This window comes from Aureobasidium subglaciale (assembly GCF_000721755.1).
Source record: "Aureobasidium subglaciale EXF-2481 unplaced genomic scaffold scaffold_2, whole genome shotgun sequence".
NCBI classification, from domain to species: Eukaryota; Fungi; Ascomycota; class Dothideomycetes; order Dothideales; family Saccotheciaceae; genus Aureobasidium; species Aureobasidium subglaciale.
The window spans coordinates 776,717-792,896 of record NW_013566993.1 but is presented as its reverse complement, the minus strand read 5'-3'; the positions used below and the strand labels follow the sequence as shown (position 1 = coordinate 792,896).

Sequence of the window (16,180 nt, the reverse complement as noted above, 5' to 3'; positions counted from 1 at the left end):
AAGAATGTCTCAATTATAAATCTCTCTCCATAAAATATGTATCGTATGCGTATATGCTAACCCTATGTTTTGTCATTTATTCGTCCATCAAATCAGATCCTTGTTGCTTTTGCCCATCCCACCGTACGGTTCAGACGCTAGCGGTACGTCGCTTTACACAAACAGGTTTCTGTGCGTAGCAAAACAACAGTCTGAAACTCGTCCTCTGTCGCTCGCATTCGCGGAGTAGACCGGGTGTGTCCCAGAGTCCTCCTGCCGTCGACTGACCAGGGTCAGGGTAGCAGGAAGAGTACCACCAGCGTCCTATCTTTGCCACCGTCTTCGTAATATCTTCGTCATTGCGTCGTTCATGATGTTCGTCTTCTTCGTTGTTCTTATTATTACTGCTCTGCATCCACTCTGTAAAGCGGAGGTACTCAGGTTCTGGTTGTTCTGAAGTTCTTTTTCGTTGACTGCCGGAGCTCGAACTTCCGCTATCGTGGCTTCTTCGTATGCGTCCAGCTACAGGGATGCCAACGACACATTTTCTGAGGTTCTCAAACTCACGCTTTCCGAGTAGTGTTAGGAAGGCATCACCGTGGTTCCAGAGACTGATTTGGCTGTCTTGTTGATGGATGCGAATCTTCAAATCGCGTACAGTCTTCCGTGCTATGTGACCCATATTCACAAAATCCAGATCTAGAACAGACATCTCGAGGTACCCTGAAGGTCTTAGTGTGCGTTTGATTTCGTTAAAGCATGCTTGGTATGCATCATCCGCTGCGGCGATGGGGAAGCGGAAAACCACTGCCGAAAAGTAGTTGTTGGGAAAGGGGAAAGATGCAGAAACAGATGGGTGGGTGACATGATGGTGATTCGAAAGTGTTTCCCAGGACGATGAGTTCGGCTCAGGACCAAGATTGTAGAACTGGCACTTTGGGTAAGTCAAAGCGCAATTGTAGGACCACTCTTTCCCGAGGCCATCGACGATCAGGATACGAGTATGGTTGCTAGTCATCGCTTCCTCATGCGCGGGACTGAATAGAAGTCGCCCGAAAGATAGCCATTTGCTTGTCATGAGCGCCGCGAATCTCAACTCTGCCGAGGCGGATGTGTCGACTGGTATTTTCTGCTTCGGAAAGAACGACTTTCGCGGACTTTTTGGACTCCAAAGCGTAGGCCCAACTTGAGAGCTTCCAATCTTGCTTGGTGATACTGGAGCTTCCGATTTGGCGTCCTCTCGATCTACAAGGTAGTCTGAGATCGAAAAAGTAGTGCTTGGACGGCTTGTATCAAAATCCGAGCCTCTTTTGCTAGCCCTAGACTTTGAAGTACGACGAAGTGCGCCCTCTGCGTTGTGCCCTATAGGCTTGTGATCGACCATATCTCCATATTGGAACGGCGCGCCAAGAGACGATGTAGTTGACGCCCTGACTTTTTGGGGCAATACTTCATCTAGCAGATTGTCATACTCATTCCAAACTTCGTCTTCACCTACGAACGAAGATCTTGTGATGTGAGGACTTCCAAGGCCAGAGCTACTTGTATAAGATAGCTCTGAGTCCTTCCTTGGTGGGAACGCAAGAAACTCGCCTGCATCGTCGGTGATGGAAGTAAATTGACCGTCCTTCACGTTGTGGTCCAAAAGGTTCTCAAGGACGGAAGTGCTTTCGAGAGGAGACTGGATCTGGTTTCGCACCACTTCCGGTATTCTACCAACAGACCGTAGTCTTACTTGAGGAACGTCTCCTTGTCGGGGTGATCCAGGCGGCTTTGGAATGTTCACAAGCTGAGGAGCCTTGACTTGAGTTATGGTTTTCGCTTGGAGAAGGACTGGAGAGCCTACAGACGTTCTCTTCAAGTTTCGTGCATCCAACGGACTGGGTAGAAGACCTTCGTGTCTCCGACTATAGGGCACAAGATGTTTCTCACTCTTCGAATCCGTATCCGAGTCTTTCGAGCTGTGAGAAGAGCGGCTTCCACCGCTGAAGATTTTCTCTATGTCGGTGAGTTCGAGGTCGGTAGCCTGATCGATTGAGCCAAAATGTAATGATTTCGACGACTGCTTCCCAAGCTCATCACGCGAGCTTTGGTTGGTGATCTTGGACTTGAAGCGCTGTATCAGTGTCGGACTTTTGTTTGCTGCAGAGGTCCCGAGCCAATGTCCTTCCTTGCCCTCATATGCCAGCTCGGGAAGTGGAGGTTTGGCGGAATAAGCCACGGGCGCAGTCCTCGGGGAGATTGAAGAGTGATCTTTACTGCCGACTTCGATGTCTCGTCCTGGGTTTACAAGGCGAGGAAGCTCTTGTTCGTCGGCATTTGAGCCTCTTCCCTTACCACGAAGGATTATCGGTTCTCTCCTCTCTTCCAGAAATTGATCAATGCCGTCTTCGTGATCTTCTGTCATACCTTTTTTCCGACTCAAGAACGATAGCCCTTTGTGGCTTGTCGAGCTATCTTTGCTGGAAGAGCGACTGGTTCGACCGAAGATACTACTTCCCCTTCCTCTAAAACCAAATTTACCATAGCCTTCATGGCCCGTACCCGCTGCGGGCCCTTTCTTTGGTTTCTCAGAGACGATCGGATGAGTGGGCGAGTCTCTGTAACGACTCGATAGAAGACCTATCCTAGGAGAACTCGAAGCGTTTGGGCTTGTTCCAAGCATCAGGGAATCTTTCCTACTTAGGGGAGTACCCATTTCAGATCTGTCCACAGGCGTCCTAGGTGTGGTTGGGTATGTTTGTGATTTGTTGCTTTGTCGAGAGGAGCTGCGGTTGGAGAAGCCGAAAGTCCGTCTTGGGCTTTGGGGTGGTGAGTCTGGCGTTGCATCATTCGGTCCTCGAGAAGACACTCTTGTAACATGTGAGAGGTTACTTTGAACTACTGGAACATCCAATGAGAGTCCCGGACCATCGATGCCATCCCTACTAGGTCGTCTCGGAGGAATAAGACTCCTGGTCGATTGATTTTGTGGTGGATCTACATTGAGATGCGCAAATTCTGGCGGAATACCATCGATCGGTACTCCTCGAGGTGTCCTACGAGTTACAGCTTTCGTAGCAACAGAGCTATCGGTGTTGCCAGTAGATGCAGCCTTGGCTGAGAAAGGATTCAAGAATGTTGGCCTCTGTCTGGAAGATCCTCGGTCGCCCTTGGAATGATCTCTCAAGTCGGAAGCGCTTGGCCTCATCGTTTCTTTTCGCAAGGAGGAGCTGGCATTTGTAGTCGAAGCCTTGTTCTCTTTTCGTGCCTGCGTCTTCGCAGCGATACGAGCTAGATCCAAGCTATCTCTGTGACGTGCAGATCCCAGAGCCGATGTAGCTAACGATGAATGTGAGGAGGCGGAAGTTGGTGTGGACTGGTGGCTGAAGGGCGAGCCCGAGTTTCTGCTAGAGGCCACATCCGAGAAAGGTGCTTGATTGTCCATAGTCTGATGCAAGGCCTTCGTGTCCGCTCTTGGGTCGACCGGAGTGGCATCTGACTTAGTCATATGACTGAGACTCTTGAGTTTCGTGAGTCCAGATGTGGATGGAAGAGTCATGCCAAATATGGCTCCTGGGAAGGGGTCATCATCATCATACTGCACTTTGTGCACCGTATCAACCAGGTCCTGATGTTCTTGCATACTTTCTGGATCAGTTTTGACACGAAGAGCATATTGGTTGATGATAGAAGGCTTCCTCCTCAACGCCGAACGTGGACTGTCCGGTACTGATATAGTCGAGCCTGATGCTAAAGATGGTGTCTTTGTGGTCAGAAACGGCGGGCGTATAGATCGGCGGTCTGCAGAATGAGCTTTACTGGGAGCAGCTTGGATTGATGGGGTGCCTGATGAAGGTTGCGCCTGTACAACCCTTGGCGGGACATATCTGGACGGCAGGCGAGAGTTGGTTACCGTGCGACCTGAAGTCGTCTCGCTCTTAGGCACGTGGCGAAGATCCGGATTTGTTGAATGGTGTCGTATTGGTTCCCCAGGAGCAAGGTCTTTTGAAGATCGAGTCGTTACCGGTAAACGAGTTACCGACCTTCTTAGACTTCTGGATTGAAGTTGGTCTCCCGAACCCGAAGGAAGGTCCGGTGCCAGTGGACGGGCCATCATGTTGTGTTGTGCTTCTTGAGAGTCGCCTAGCGATACCAGGATTGATCTATACCACAGTGAGAAGTATATCTGTGACTTTGATAAAACTCTTTATGTTCTTCATAGTAGGTGCCAGAAGGATCGTCAGATGATACTGGTGTAGATGTAGTAGAGACCGGAGGCTCAGAAAACACATTCGAATATAATTTCTTGGGCTTTTCTCCACAAAGAATCGAAAATAGAAAGCACGACGACGAATGTACCAGAATTAGGGTATCCTTATGCAAGCACGTTTCGAGAACTACCAAGGAAGATGTGCCGAGCACCGCCACCGACAGCACCGGAGAGAGCGATAGAGAAACGGATGAGATAGACGGTGAAAATGACGCGGCTTGGATCGATGTTTGAAGTGGCAATGTCAGCTTTGTTCAGATTTGCAACGTGTACGAGGCGGACTGGATGGGTTCGATTAGGGAAAAGGGCCTCTGAGCAGGCGAGATGCCCAAAAGCTAAAGTGGGGATGGCGCAGGCGGCTGTGGCTTCGCTCGCGTGTCTCAACCGTGGCTCGCAACGGTGTGTCACCCGCAGATCCGGCCGACGACGTTTTCTTGATATTCCGGAGCTGGGGGCAAGTTGGTGGGTTTCAAGAGCTGATATGAAGATTTGGGCAAGAATTGTAGCTGTCTAATATCATTTCATTGTACTGTCAGAGTCACGAGCGATAAGGTCGCCCGTCTCCTGCCGCAATGCGAAATGCCGCATCTCGCAGACGCCGCTCCTCTCTGACATACGATCCGCTAGTCGCGTAGCTGTATGCAGGCACAATATAACATGACTCTCACTCGTCAATTTTCGAAGCACCTCAATCTCAATCTAGGGCCTCTGGACTATGATTTGCAGGCTTTTCTTACCAGCGCGAATTCGACCAGAAAACTGATCACTACTCGAGATCCACATCGGACCGGCCGTGAAAAACACAGTTTGGCCAGCTCATAGCCGTGGCTGTGTGCATGTTCATGCATGCATGTATGCATCCGTCGCGCCAGTGCTCCGAGTCATGTCTCTTACTGGCTCCAGGAACTTTCAAATGGAGATACATCCCTTAACCCAATTATACAGGACGACATCATGTTAAGATAGTGTCGACAACCCCTCGAGATCAAGAGACAGAAGTCCAGGATCGGAAGACTTCCACGCGAAGATTCTGCACGCCGGGCACCAATTGCAAACATCTTCCAAAGCCACAACTCAAGCAGCGGCAAGCTTCAACCTCATTGGAACATTGGAAGATGAGCCCACCTCACTCGCATGACATTCCAATCATGTGATTTGTAGTGGTGTACGGCGACTCGCCGACAATCGTGGGAGTCACTGGAATTGACAGACTAGCTATCGGAAGTGTTTTTCATATAGCACACGGCATTCGGCAACATTCTTGAGATTCACTACATGCCCCTGTAACTACAGGACTTCTTTGATACATCGCTAGGACTCCAGCCAACACCATTCAAGCAACTTCTACTCGGAACGCCATGGTTGCAAATGCAGTTTGATGGGAGCCATAGATTTATGGATCAAAACTTACTTGATCTTGAGTATGGTCATGTCGTGATTAGGAGAACTCTACACGTGCGCCTTGGTTGGCGCTTCGTTGAGAGGCTCTCTCTGCTCTTCTTCTCCTTCTGTTTGTGTCGAAGGCACTGAGCTCTGTTCCCGTACCTGTATCGTTCGTTACAGGACTGCCAATCCCGCTGTTCAAGCCGCTGGGGGCCATGTTAACAGGACTCATCCCCATATTATGTGCAGGAACAGGTGGGGGGCCCTGCATGGGCGGCAGATTCAGCTCATCTGGGCGCGATGAGATTGTTGGTCTGGTAACATTGCTCAGAGGTTGTGTGGTGCCTTGAGTACGTCTGTACCTGACGCTTTCATCCTCGACTCCAGAGCTCAGGCTCTCAGCCCTTCTCCTTCTCTGACGTCTCTCCCGTCTCCTTGCTTCTCGCTCCGCTGCGGCCTCGTCTTCGTTCAAGCGCCGGAGTGTGACAGAGTGTCCATCAGGGTTCATCTTGACCTTGAGGCTGACAGGTGGTGAAGCAACAGTCGTCGGGCCGTGAGTACCCTTGATCTGCGAAGTAGCGATGTGGCCACGTTCTGACGCCTCGCGATGATCGGGCCGACTGAGCGGATGAGCAGTATTGACTGGTGCGAGTCCTGCGTCCGGTACCATAGCTGGAAGGTGAGTCCTGGATGTGTGGTTTGATCTCGCGAGACGTGCGGCGTCAGGCATGATAGCTCCTTCAGGCATCGACACAAGACCAGGCTGAGTCGGATAAGCAGGCCCCATGATCGGTGGTGCCAAAGACGTAGACCCTTCATTGTTTGGCAATTGAGTCGCACTGTACTGATTGATGGTAGGCAGAGTTGCTGCAGAAGCGGGCAAAGGCGGCATATTGCCAGCAGGTGGATGGTGTCTGGCGAGTTCTGGATTGCTGCCTGCGAAACCATGATCTTGGGTAGCTTCGGTTTCCGCGATGCTCACTCTTCTGTGCCTCGAGCGGTCTGTATGGCGTCGGCTATTGGCACGGTTGATTCGTTCAGCGTTCTGTCGTTCTTGCTGACGCATCTCCCCGATTCTGGCATCATCCTTCTTGATCTGACTTTGCTTACGCTTCTCTTTGAAATAGCCAAAGAGACCGAGGGCTCCCATTCCAGCGAGGACACCGGGCTTAGAAGACTTGGTTGGCCGAGAGGCGATCTCATCCTCAAACGAGCTTCGACTGTCGTATGAAGAGAACGAATCGCGACTTGTCCGTGAACGAAGTGGCTGTACCAGAGGGGCAGCTACCGGTAACGCACTGGTTCGATCGGTCCTGGTAGCTCGCTGAGGTTCAGGTGACAAAGGTGCTTCTCCGTCTCGTACTCGGGTGATCTCGGCTCGGCTGACAGGTTGAGTTCCGCCAATGGTCGGAGCGTAGGAGGAGCTGACATAGCTCTCTTCATCATGTCCTCGTTTGCGCGAGAACGCGCTCTTCAAGCCTTGATATGCGCCAAGTCCAGCGCCAGCGCCCAGTAATCTGTTTCTCCAAGTGTTCGTGTTGGTGTGATTCTCGATCACCTTTTCCTCTTCCACATAAGAGGCAGAAGGGTAGGACCTGTGCGAAGGGGTCTTGGCTCTTTCAATCTTCTGCGCGTTCCTACTCTGTGAACGATGACGAAGGGCTGCCAATCCAGCCAGCCCTGCCCCAAAGAAAGCGGTATTCCTCAAGCCATGGTGACTAGTGTTGCTGCCAGTGCTGACAGACCTTCTAGTACGTCCAGTGCGTCGGTCGTCAGTGATCTCGGTTCTGGTCGGACCTGAAGTGTAGCTGGAGTAGTCATCGTAATCCGCCGTCGGTTGGTAGATGTAGCACAAAACGAAGTACAAGAGGATGAGGGCGGATACGGCCACAGCATAAAGAACAAAGAGGTACTTGGGAGATCCATAGAGAGTCATGCCGAGGGGGATCTGCGCTATGCCCAGTAGAGCAATTGCTCGGCCAAGCCACTGATGCAGCTATTGATGTAATTAGCATCATGTGTGAGGGCCAAACAGGAGGCTCACACTTACCATCAGCTTGAGAGGGATTTTCCATCGCGACTTACCCTTCTCAATCCGATGAATCAAGGCTCCACCAAAGAATTGGACGAGGACCAGTGTGTACAGAGCGACTCCGATACCGTGGTGTGGATTTGACAAGCTTCGCTCTGGACCTACGGCGAACCAGCCAAGAATGAAGACAACAGTGACCAAGGCGACTGTCAGTATCTGGAGATAGATATGGAGTCGAAGAGCCAGGCGAGGGTTGCGGTAGTAGAACCGAGCGGTGAAGATAGCTGAAGGGACCAGCAGTAGAAAGACTAGCGCAGCCAGCACTCCATGACCGATGATCAGGCGGTGGTATTGAGGGAGTTCGGAGAAGCGGTTGGACATGCCTAGGGACAGGAAGTTAGACAAACTTCGAGACTAAGCGAGTTTGGATAATCTCACTGTTCAGCTGCATTGTTGCGAAGTTGAGGCCCTGTAGATTGGGTAGGAGAAATGTATTCTTGGTTGAGTCCCATGTTCCGTCTCCGACAAACATGGTGCTGGAGTCGTAGACACTGCTACCTGGCGCACTAATACCCTCGGTAGACATCTTGCCAACGCTGTTTGAGCGCGCTTCGGCGCGTTGTATGAGTTTGGTGCTCGATCGATGCCAGGATGTGGATTGATGTCGATGGTTGGAAACTGAGCTTGTGTCTGACAAGTGTTGTTTCTTGTTTCGTTCAAATTCGTCAAATCATCGAGTCGTGATAGTCGTTTCCGAGGTGGACAAGCAAAATCGATTGTTAATCGATAAGCGCTCTTCTTCGCTCGGTATAGAACAATGCGTGATATGGTAGGTTTGCAGACAGGAATGCAAGGTCAGAATTCAAAAGCTGTACATGTGCGCGTAATCACAGAACGAACGAGACATGGGAATATGAGAACAGGGAAGTCGGGCAGCTTCTCCATGCTGCCGCACCGCACCCACCGCACCATCTTGCAAGTTTAAAAGCGACATGGATAGTGATTGGCAGCAGCGTTGACCTAGCAACTCGACTGTCGCGATTCCCCGCTATCCTTCCCGCTGCGCTCGGTGCACAACTCGGTCGATGCGATGCATAATTTATGAAAATCCAGCCATCTCCAGCCGCTTCCAATCGTCTACAACGCCATTTCCTGCCTTGCCATCAGAGACTCAGTTGCGTTATCTGGAAAGCACCAATCAGATATATCCATCTCTCACGCATCCTTAACGAGCACGCGAATCATGGTCAAATCAAAGGAGTTTCTCAAGAAGCCAAAACTTCCAAAGCAGACGAAAAAATCAAAGGTGTGCTATCCAAACTTTTCTTCCCTGACACCATTGACATCTAACGACTATCTCAGATTCTGATTACTGCAGATGACTTCCAGGAGGGTAAGCAGATCTTCTTCGGCGAGGGCCTAGACCTCGATTCAGATTCATACTGATCACACCCGCAACACAGCCGCCGACGCCGAAGAAGAGACTGGTGGTAAATGGAGAGCTGGCGACCCAGCCAAATCAAGTCGCGCCTTTGTCAGAGCGATTGAAATCTACAACAATGGCTTGCAAAGACATCCAAAAGATGCCGATTTGGCATACAACAAGTAAGGATCCGCAATTCACATTAAAGAGTCACAGGATCAAGCTGACAAGACCACCGCAGAGCTCGTCTCGAGTTTGAATTGTCACAGCAGCCAACTCTAGTGGCTAAACTGGCAGTACCATTACTGGACTTCCTACAACAAGCTCTGGAATCTCATCGCTATGCTCTTCGACTTAACGAAGAGTCGGCCGATATTCTGTTCAACACGGCTCAAGTCATGATCAGTATCGCCGAATATGTAACAGAAGCCGGCATCTTTAGTGCGCAAGCCGACTCGGTAGCCCTTCTCCGAGAAGCACTTGAACTGCTATCAGCATGCTTCAGTCGACAGGAGATGCTCGTAGAAGAGCAGAATGCAAACTCCATGGAAGCAGAAGGCGGTGTTTCTGTCGAGCAACAGGCTCCACCGGCAGAACCTGAAGCATCATCCTCTCGAGCAGCAGAGGATGCAGGATCTGAGAGTGACGAGGAAGGAGAATACGTTTCCGTTCAAGCATACATTACTCCTTCCGACCTTCTGGACACGGCACGTTCGAGTCTAACTGCCTTGACCCTCCTGATCACCCTCGATGATCCCTCCAACGTATCTCCTCTCGCCAAAATGGGTATCACTCTAGTCGAAGAGAAGATACCTCAGTATCTTTCACAAATCGAAGCCGAAGAGCGCACTCAAGAAGAACCAGACATCGGCCTCGAACGCGCCCAATTCCACGCCTCCCTCACAGTAGCCGATCTAAAACTCGGCACCGCAGCCCCAAGCGAAAGTCTCGCCCGTCTTCAACAAGCTTTTGAACCTCTCGCCATCACCACAAACGTGGCAGTCATGTGCACCTACGCAGACAGTCTTGTAGAACTGACCACCACGGCGCAAAACTTCAGTCCGTCGAGTGCAGCGACAACTTGCTGGTCAACTCTGTCGAAGGCTCAAGATCTCTACGCTGCTGCGGTTAAGATCAATGACGCAGAGGCTAAGGCACGTAAAGCGAGAGTCTATGAGTCTAGAGGTGATGTCGAGTTGTTACGCTTCAATCTCGCTACTACACCTGCTGCTGGGCTTTCGACTGCTATTCAGAAGAGCGCACCCACGTTGATCAAGAATGCACAGACGTATTATCGTGGTGCGATGAATTTGTTCAAGGCTGAGGGAGATGCAGAGGCAGCTGCAAAGGTGGAAGTGAGAGGTTTGATAGCTGCTATGCTCGATGGTAAGCTCAATGGCGATGTATCTCAGCAAGTTGTCGCTGCGTTGGGCCAGAAGGGAGAAGCTGGTAGAGCGGTGGCCATGGATATGTTGAGGGAGAGTTTGTTGCCTGAGGATTGGGATCAGGGGGTCATGTGAGAAGAGATTTACCTTGGAGGAACTTGTATATAAATTTTTTGGTTGTGAACAAATTGGTGTACATTGAAGTATGAAATCTATAGTCTCCATGACATTAATTTGTCTTGGTCTTCCTACCTCCATTTATAAAGGCTTCTGCTTCATCCTCACTCGCCGTTGTATCACCATCAGCATCGCCGTAATCTCGCCAGTCTCGCTCGCTACTGCCGTATGGCGCAACATCTTCTTCCTCGTCCTCTTTTTCGCTCTCGCTCTCTGGCTCAGCAAAAAACACGCTTGTTTGTCGTGTAAGCTCATCAATGACACTGCCTCGTCGGGCAAAGTCTAATGACTCCTCGCGCTTAAGCTGTCGGACACTCGGACGTACAGTATCGTTTGAAGCGCGTGGTGACATGGAACCCAGCCATCCACTAAAGCGTCTAGCAAATGATGGAGAAGGTGCTCTACTTTCTTCGAAGCGTGATCCCATCGGCGAATGGTTCTTCGAGGTTCTGCCGCTCTGCATCCTGTCGGGGGTCTCGGAAAACATCGGGCTAGGCTGGAGCTTGCCGCCATCTAGACGTGCTTGCTCAAGTATCGACTCGAGGTCATCACTGCTCAGCATACTGCGCATTTGACTCTTTTCAATAGATGGAGTCGGCAGAGCATTGGGATTGGGTCTCATGCTCTGTCGTGCGTCTTCCACGATCTTTTCGATCTTCATGCGGTTAGCAATGAATTTCAATTTTGGGAATGCAGCCTGTTGTCCGTTTTGAATCATTCCAGCCAGGCGTTCTTTGGAGGGATCTGCTAGGATGTGCCAGAAGTCGGAGGGTTTGGACCTCGGCCAGATCGTAATCGTGCCCGAGAATCGCTGTAACCACACCTCGCTCCAATCTTGGCCCATTGGTCGTGGGAGTAGTTCAAGATGCCTGAGCACCTTTAGCCACTTGGTCAAGTCGAGCTTGAGATATTGTTCGAGAGCAGAGCCGAGGAAGCCACCTCTCCAGCCTCGACCACGTCGATGTGTCACTGGCCTGCCGACACTGCCGCGTGATGAAAAGAAGAAGAGATTGATGTGCGGGTTGACCTGAGAGACGATGCTGAAGTTGACGTTGAAATGCAAGTTGAGGGCTTTGAGTGGGATGTCAGTGCGAAGCGAACCATCCTTCCACTTGTGACCGAAGGCATATGGCTCCAAGGTGCCGTCTTTCTTCTTTCTCATGAGTACCACTGGATTGAGAACACCAGGAACGGCAGCTGACGCAATGACAGCAGACCAGACGACACAATCAGGAGCTGTCAAATAGTTTGCAAGAATAGTCGGTGAGTGTGGATCTGAAGGTACGCAAGACACGTTGAGTATTCGACCCGTCCTTTGAAAAGCCTCGAGAAAAGTGAGTGAGCCGTGGCAGAACCAAGCACATCGCCGGGCCCAGTCGACAGAGTCAAAGCGAGCACCGGTCTTATACCAACGTCGTGACCAAACGGAGATTGGCTCTCTACAGGCAGTTATACGAGCAGCTAACGCAGGAACAAGAGTCGACTTGAGTTCCTCGTTCGTACGAGTACCTAGTAGAGCAGCAACAAGGGCACCACCCGAGGTACCAGTTATAATTGGAGGAAGGAGATCCGCATCCAGCAGGGCTTTCGCGATACCGAAGTGATAGTAAGCAAATGTCGCTCCACCTGACAGGCAGAGAGCGGTGCGTCCAAAATTCGTGCTGAGGTGCTTGACCATGGCACGTTTGTCTTCCAAGGAGAGTTGATCGGAGTCTAGTAATAGTTTGATACAGTCTGAAGCCTCGTCGATAAAGTCTTGTATGAGGTTTTTGGTGCCGTAGTAAGTTTCGGAATACAGGCGAGGGTTCTCGAAGCCAGCAAAGTTATTCTTGACACAAGCCTCGACAAGACCACGCAGCTCGTCGACAGCACGCGTGCCAGGGGACTCGGCAGGTTGGCTGTTCGTCTCTGCTTGAACTTTTGCTTTCAAGGATTGAAGACGCTGCTTGACGCGACGAATGGTCTTGCTATCGTAATAGGCGTACTCATCGGCAGTCTTCCACTTGTCGCTACCGAGATGGCCGTCGAGCTCCTCGGCGGCCTTGATCCAGTCCTGGTAGTTTGACTTGTGACGCAGACTTGCACGTAGTTGCTCACGCTTTCCCCGCCAGGTAACAAAGTGCTCGTAAAGGTAGATGTAGAACCTCGTGAACATGTACGAGAGTCCTAAAGCCATGATCCAGCCCAGGACTACAAATAGCAGGGGCCACTTGAGCAGATTGTATGTCCATCCTTCTCTTGTCTCGTCCTTGCCTCGACGCGGCGGGAGCTTCTTCTTCTTCTCTTTCTGCTGTTTTTGGCGACCCTTGACCTTTTGCCGAACGGGAGCCCAATCATTGAGTGCGGTGAAGAATTGGGGAGGTTGATTCGATGGATTGAGGAGGTCGTCCTCCGAGGGGGAAGTAAAGTCTGGAGCGGCAAGGGCCTTAGCAAACTCCTGAACATCAGCCTCTCCGATAAAGTCATCGTCGAAGTCGGGGATGGTCGAGTTCTCCCAAGCTGCAGCATCCCACGGACTGGGGCCATCGCTGTGTTTGGACGTGTCGGCCATGACATTCAAGCAATCCGGCTTCTTGCTGTCACGAGGCGATGCAAGTGCGGGTGCGCTGCATGCTGGAGGGGGAAGGTACGACGGGACTCGCGAGGAAGCATATTGGGGAAGCTGCTACGTCACCGGGTTTATTGGTTTTGGCTTTCTTATCTTATCGCTGTGTTGGCGCGTGCTTGCTCAAGACACATCAAGGTCGCCATTTGGATTTGCCTCCTGTGCGACAACAATGCTGCGGGACAGCGGCCTGTCCAAGCACAATGCCATGGCCAATCGTAGGACTGATGCTGGAGAGGCTGTCGAGGCCAAGCGCCCTGCCAAACGGGTGAAAGTCGAAGAGGCAGAGGCGCCAGACGCTGCGGAACTCGCTCCTGTCGACTCTGCACAGCACAAGACCACCGATCTCGAAACAGCTCTCCCTCCGATCGACACCGACAAGGACGCCATCTTGGCCTACGAAGCCACTCGTGCTGCCGATTGCTCCGAATCACAAAACGACCAGCCAAAGTGGATCCCCGGACAGCGCTCCATCTACGTCGACGCCTTCAACCTCGCCCTGGACACGGTTCTCGAAGATGAGAGCCATCTCTTCGATGCCGCTGAGAAGAAGGTCTTTGACATGTGGCGTGGCTTGGATTACGAGGCTCAATATCTTTACGTCCGCTTGTTTCTACGCAAGACTTCTGCCTGGCATCGCGTCAATCGCCTCGGCTACCACAGCGACATCTCCGACCTCCCCAAGGCCGTTGAGACACTACAGATCCCTTGCGACCTTCCATCGCCCACCGTAGAGTCACTGCCTGTTCCTCGCGACTTTGACCAGCCAGAAGATGCCCGACTTGGTCACTCCTTCACCTTTGCCGATCGATCGGAAGACTACATTACCACTCTCGAAGAAGCCTCTTCGCTTCTCCTTCTTGACGAACTCAAAACGCTCGCCAAAGACGCAAAAGTACAAGGCAAGACCAAAAGAGAGTTGCTGAACGCCCTGAGAAAGGCAAGTGGGAAACAAGCTGGCCTGGGTTGGTCCTCGCTCAAGCGATCCGATACGGAAGAATCTATCATATCTATGCCGGATGATGATAGTCGAGAGGGCACTCCACTACAGAACCGCGACACACATTTTCTCGAAAAGATCATGGCAGAGACCGGGCCCTGCGTCCGCCTGTCTGATCCTGCACGTAGATTGTTTGAACGTGTTCATCTTGTTTTCTATCGCTCCACTATGTGGACTGAGAAGTCCCTGACGACTATTATCCTTGCAAAGATTTCTCGTCTCAACTTCCCAGAATACCTCGTGTGTCGATCAGCCAACATATTTGCGTCCAGACCCATGTTGCTTGAGTTCGAAGCATCATTACGGATACAATTTTATCTTGACGGTGTTCTAGAGTTCAACGGTACCCCGAGCAAGGAGAATCTGGACATCATCCTTAACCTCTGCGACCATATTCTTCCACGGTGGAATGAGCTGCTGCAAGAGGAACAACAGAAGGAAGACAGCATATACATGACTGGCGAGGGCGCGTATCTGCGACGTTTGTCGCCTGCATGGGTCTATACCCGCATCATCCATAAAGGTGCATATGTTATGGGTAAGTTCAAGGACCACAAACGTGAGTACGAAACTCTAGAGGCTCTACTCAAACAGAAGCTCTTCCACACCTCCAGGCGAGGCGATTGGTATCAGCGAAAAGCTCTGTTAGAAGAACATTACATGCATGCTTTGAGACCAACTCATGGTCGTGGGGAGGAGGCCCAGAAGAAGCACTGGAAGCGAATCTCCTTGCAAACCTGCGAGGAGGGTCTCCAAGATCGGCTTGTGCACCTGATGTATCATCATGACTTACAGAAGCGAGTCATGAAACTGGAGAAAGCACTTCGCGTGCCGATGCGGGAGCAGCACGACTTTAGCCATGTTCGCTTGGCAAAACCTGTAGAACGTTTCTTCCACGGCACTCGAATACAGCGGCCTGAACAACCAAATGAGACGAGAAGGGGAGGCAAGACTATCTGGATTGATCCTGGAGAAAACGAGAATGAAGGCGAATGCTCGGTGGAAGCGATGTGTCTGTCGCAATACCGTGCTCTCGGTTACAAAGGATACCATGCCGAAGGTGGTATTGTACGGACACTTTTCGCTTACCTCTTCTTCGATGTCCTCTTTGTGTACATCCCAGATGTATTCCAGACGCCTTACCAGACATGTCCTTTGGATCTGCACACAGACGCCTTTTACCCATCTCGCATATCGGAGATCAACCAACGCCTGAACGAGATTAACAACGGAGAGGCCCAGAATCTTATACAAAAAGTGTGGGATGACCATCATGAGAAGAACACATGCGTTGTGGGGTTGAGCTGGTCTTACGAGTTAGAGGATCTCCTTTCCATCGCCAAATGCTTCCCTCCTGCCGCCCTTAGTACCGTGTGTAAAGTCATGGCACAAGAGTATGGACAAAGAGGAGGTGGCGTACCTGACCTCTTTCTGTGGAGGGAGGATTCTAGCGTAGAGGGTGGAGAGGTCATGTTCGCTGAAGTGAAAAGTGAAAACGATCGCTTGAGCGATACACAACGCTTGTGGATTGATGTACTTACTGGTGCGGGTGTCACGGTAGAGCTGTGTAACGCTGTGGCTAAAGAAGTAAAAGTAGTTGGTTAGCTAGAACCTCATGACTTGGACGAATTTCACGAGCATACGGAGACGGCGGATTGCACGACAGATCTTTCCTTCTTTCATGGTGCTGCCAATAAACTCAACCAACTTCATGGAATCTCCACTTGCCAACTTCCATCCTCAAACACGGCACAACCGAGATCGATCACATGTTTCAGTAGGATGAACGCATCGTGGTCTTTTGCCATGTCCAAACCAAGCTCACACAACACTTGACAGAATTGTTCCACGAGATGGACTCGAAAAAGAAAACCCAATGATTCGGATACAGGGTTGTACCATCAACCATGTGAAGCTCGCGGGCGATCTCGCGTAAAAGATCAG

At 51.1% G+C, this 16,180-nt stretch overlaps 5 protein-coding genes across 5 annotated transcripts; 2 read left to right on the top strand and 3 right to left on the bottom strand.

The window, feature by feature from the left end:
- Nucleotides 1–8: 8 nt before the first annotated feature.
- AUEXF2481DRAFT_36295 (uncharacterized protein) lies at nucleotides 9–4,217 on the bottom strand. Its single transcript, XM_013492002.1, has one exon. It carries the CDS (start codon nucleotides 4,073–4,075, stop codon nucleotides 131–133), a length of 3,945 nt encoding a protein of 1,314 aa, XP_013347456.1. The 5' UTR covers nucleotides 4,076–4,217; the 3' UTR covers nucleotides 9–130.
- A 1,262-nt stretch (nucleotides 4,218–5,479) lies between these two features.
- Nucleotides 5,480–8,267, bottom strand: AUEXF2481DRAFT_387190 (uncharacterized protein). The gene is made up of 2 exons (XM_013492264.1): nucleotides 7,665–8,267; nucleotides 5,480–7,610 (listed from the first exon to the last, which is right to left on the bottom strand). The coding sequence occupies exons 1-2, from the start codon at nucleotides 8,025–8,027 to the stop codon at nucleotides 5,670–5,672; spliced, it is 2,304 nt and encodes a 767-aa protein (XP_013347718.1). The 5' UTR covers nucleotides 8,028–8,267; the 3' UTR covers nucleotides 5,480–5,669.
- Nucleotides 8,268–8,889: 622 nt separating this feature from the next.
- On the top strand, nucleotides 8,890–10,589 carry AUEXF2481DRAFT_1801 (uncharacterized protein; the record flags this gene model as incomplete). The annotated part of the gene is made up of 4 exons (XM_013491744.1): nucleotides 8,890–8,952; nucleotides 9,009–9,039; nucleotides 9,110–9,251; nucleotides 9,311–10,589. The coding sequence occupies 4 exons, from the start codon at nucleotides 8,890–8,892 to the stop codon at nucleotides 10,587–10,589; spliced, it is 1,515 nt and encodes a 504-aa protein (XP_013347198.1).
- Nucleotides 10,590–10,683: 94 nt separating this feature from the next.
- On the bottom strand, nucleotides 10,684–13,182 carry AUEXF2481DRAFT_1800 (uncharacterized protein; the record flags this gene model as incomplete). The annotated part of the gene is made up of 1 exon (XM_013491743.1): nucleotides 10,684–13,182. One exon carries the CDS (start codon nucleotides 13,180–13,182, stop codon nucleotides 10,684–10,686), a length of 2,499 nt encoding a protein of 832 aa, XP_013347197.1.
- A 199-nt stretch (nucleotides 13,183–13,381) lies between these two features.
- Nucleotides 13,382–15,968, top strand: AUEXF2481DRAFT_36291 (uncharacterized protein). Its single transcript, XM_013492001.1, has one exon. It carries the CDS (start codon nucleotides 13,409–13,411, stop codon nucleotides 15,839–15,841), a length of 2,433 nt encoding a protein of 810 aa, XP_013347455.1. The 5' UTR covers nucleotides 13,382–13,408; the 3' UTR covers nucleotides 15,842–15,968.
- The last annotated feature ends 212 nt before the right edge of the window (nucleotides 15,969–16,180 follow it).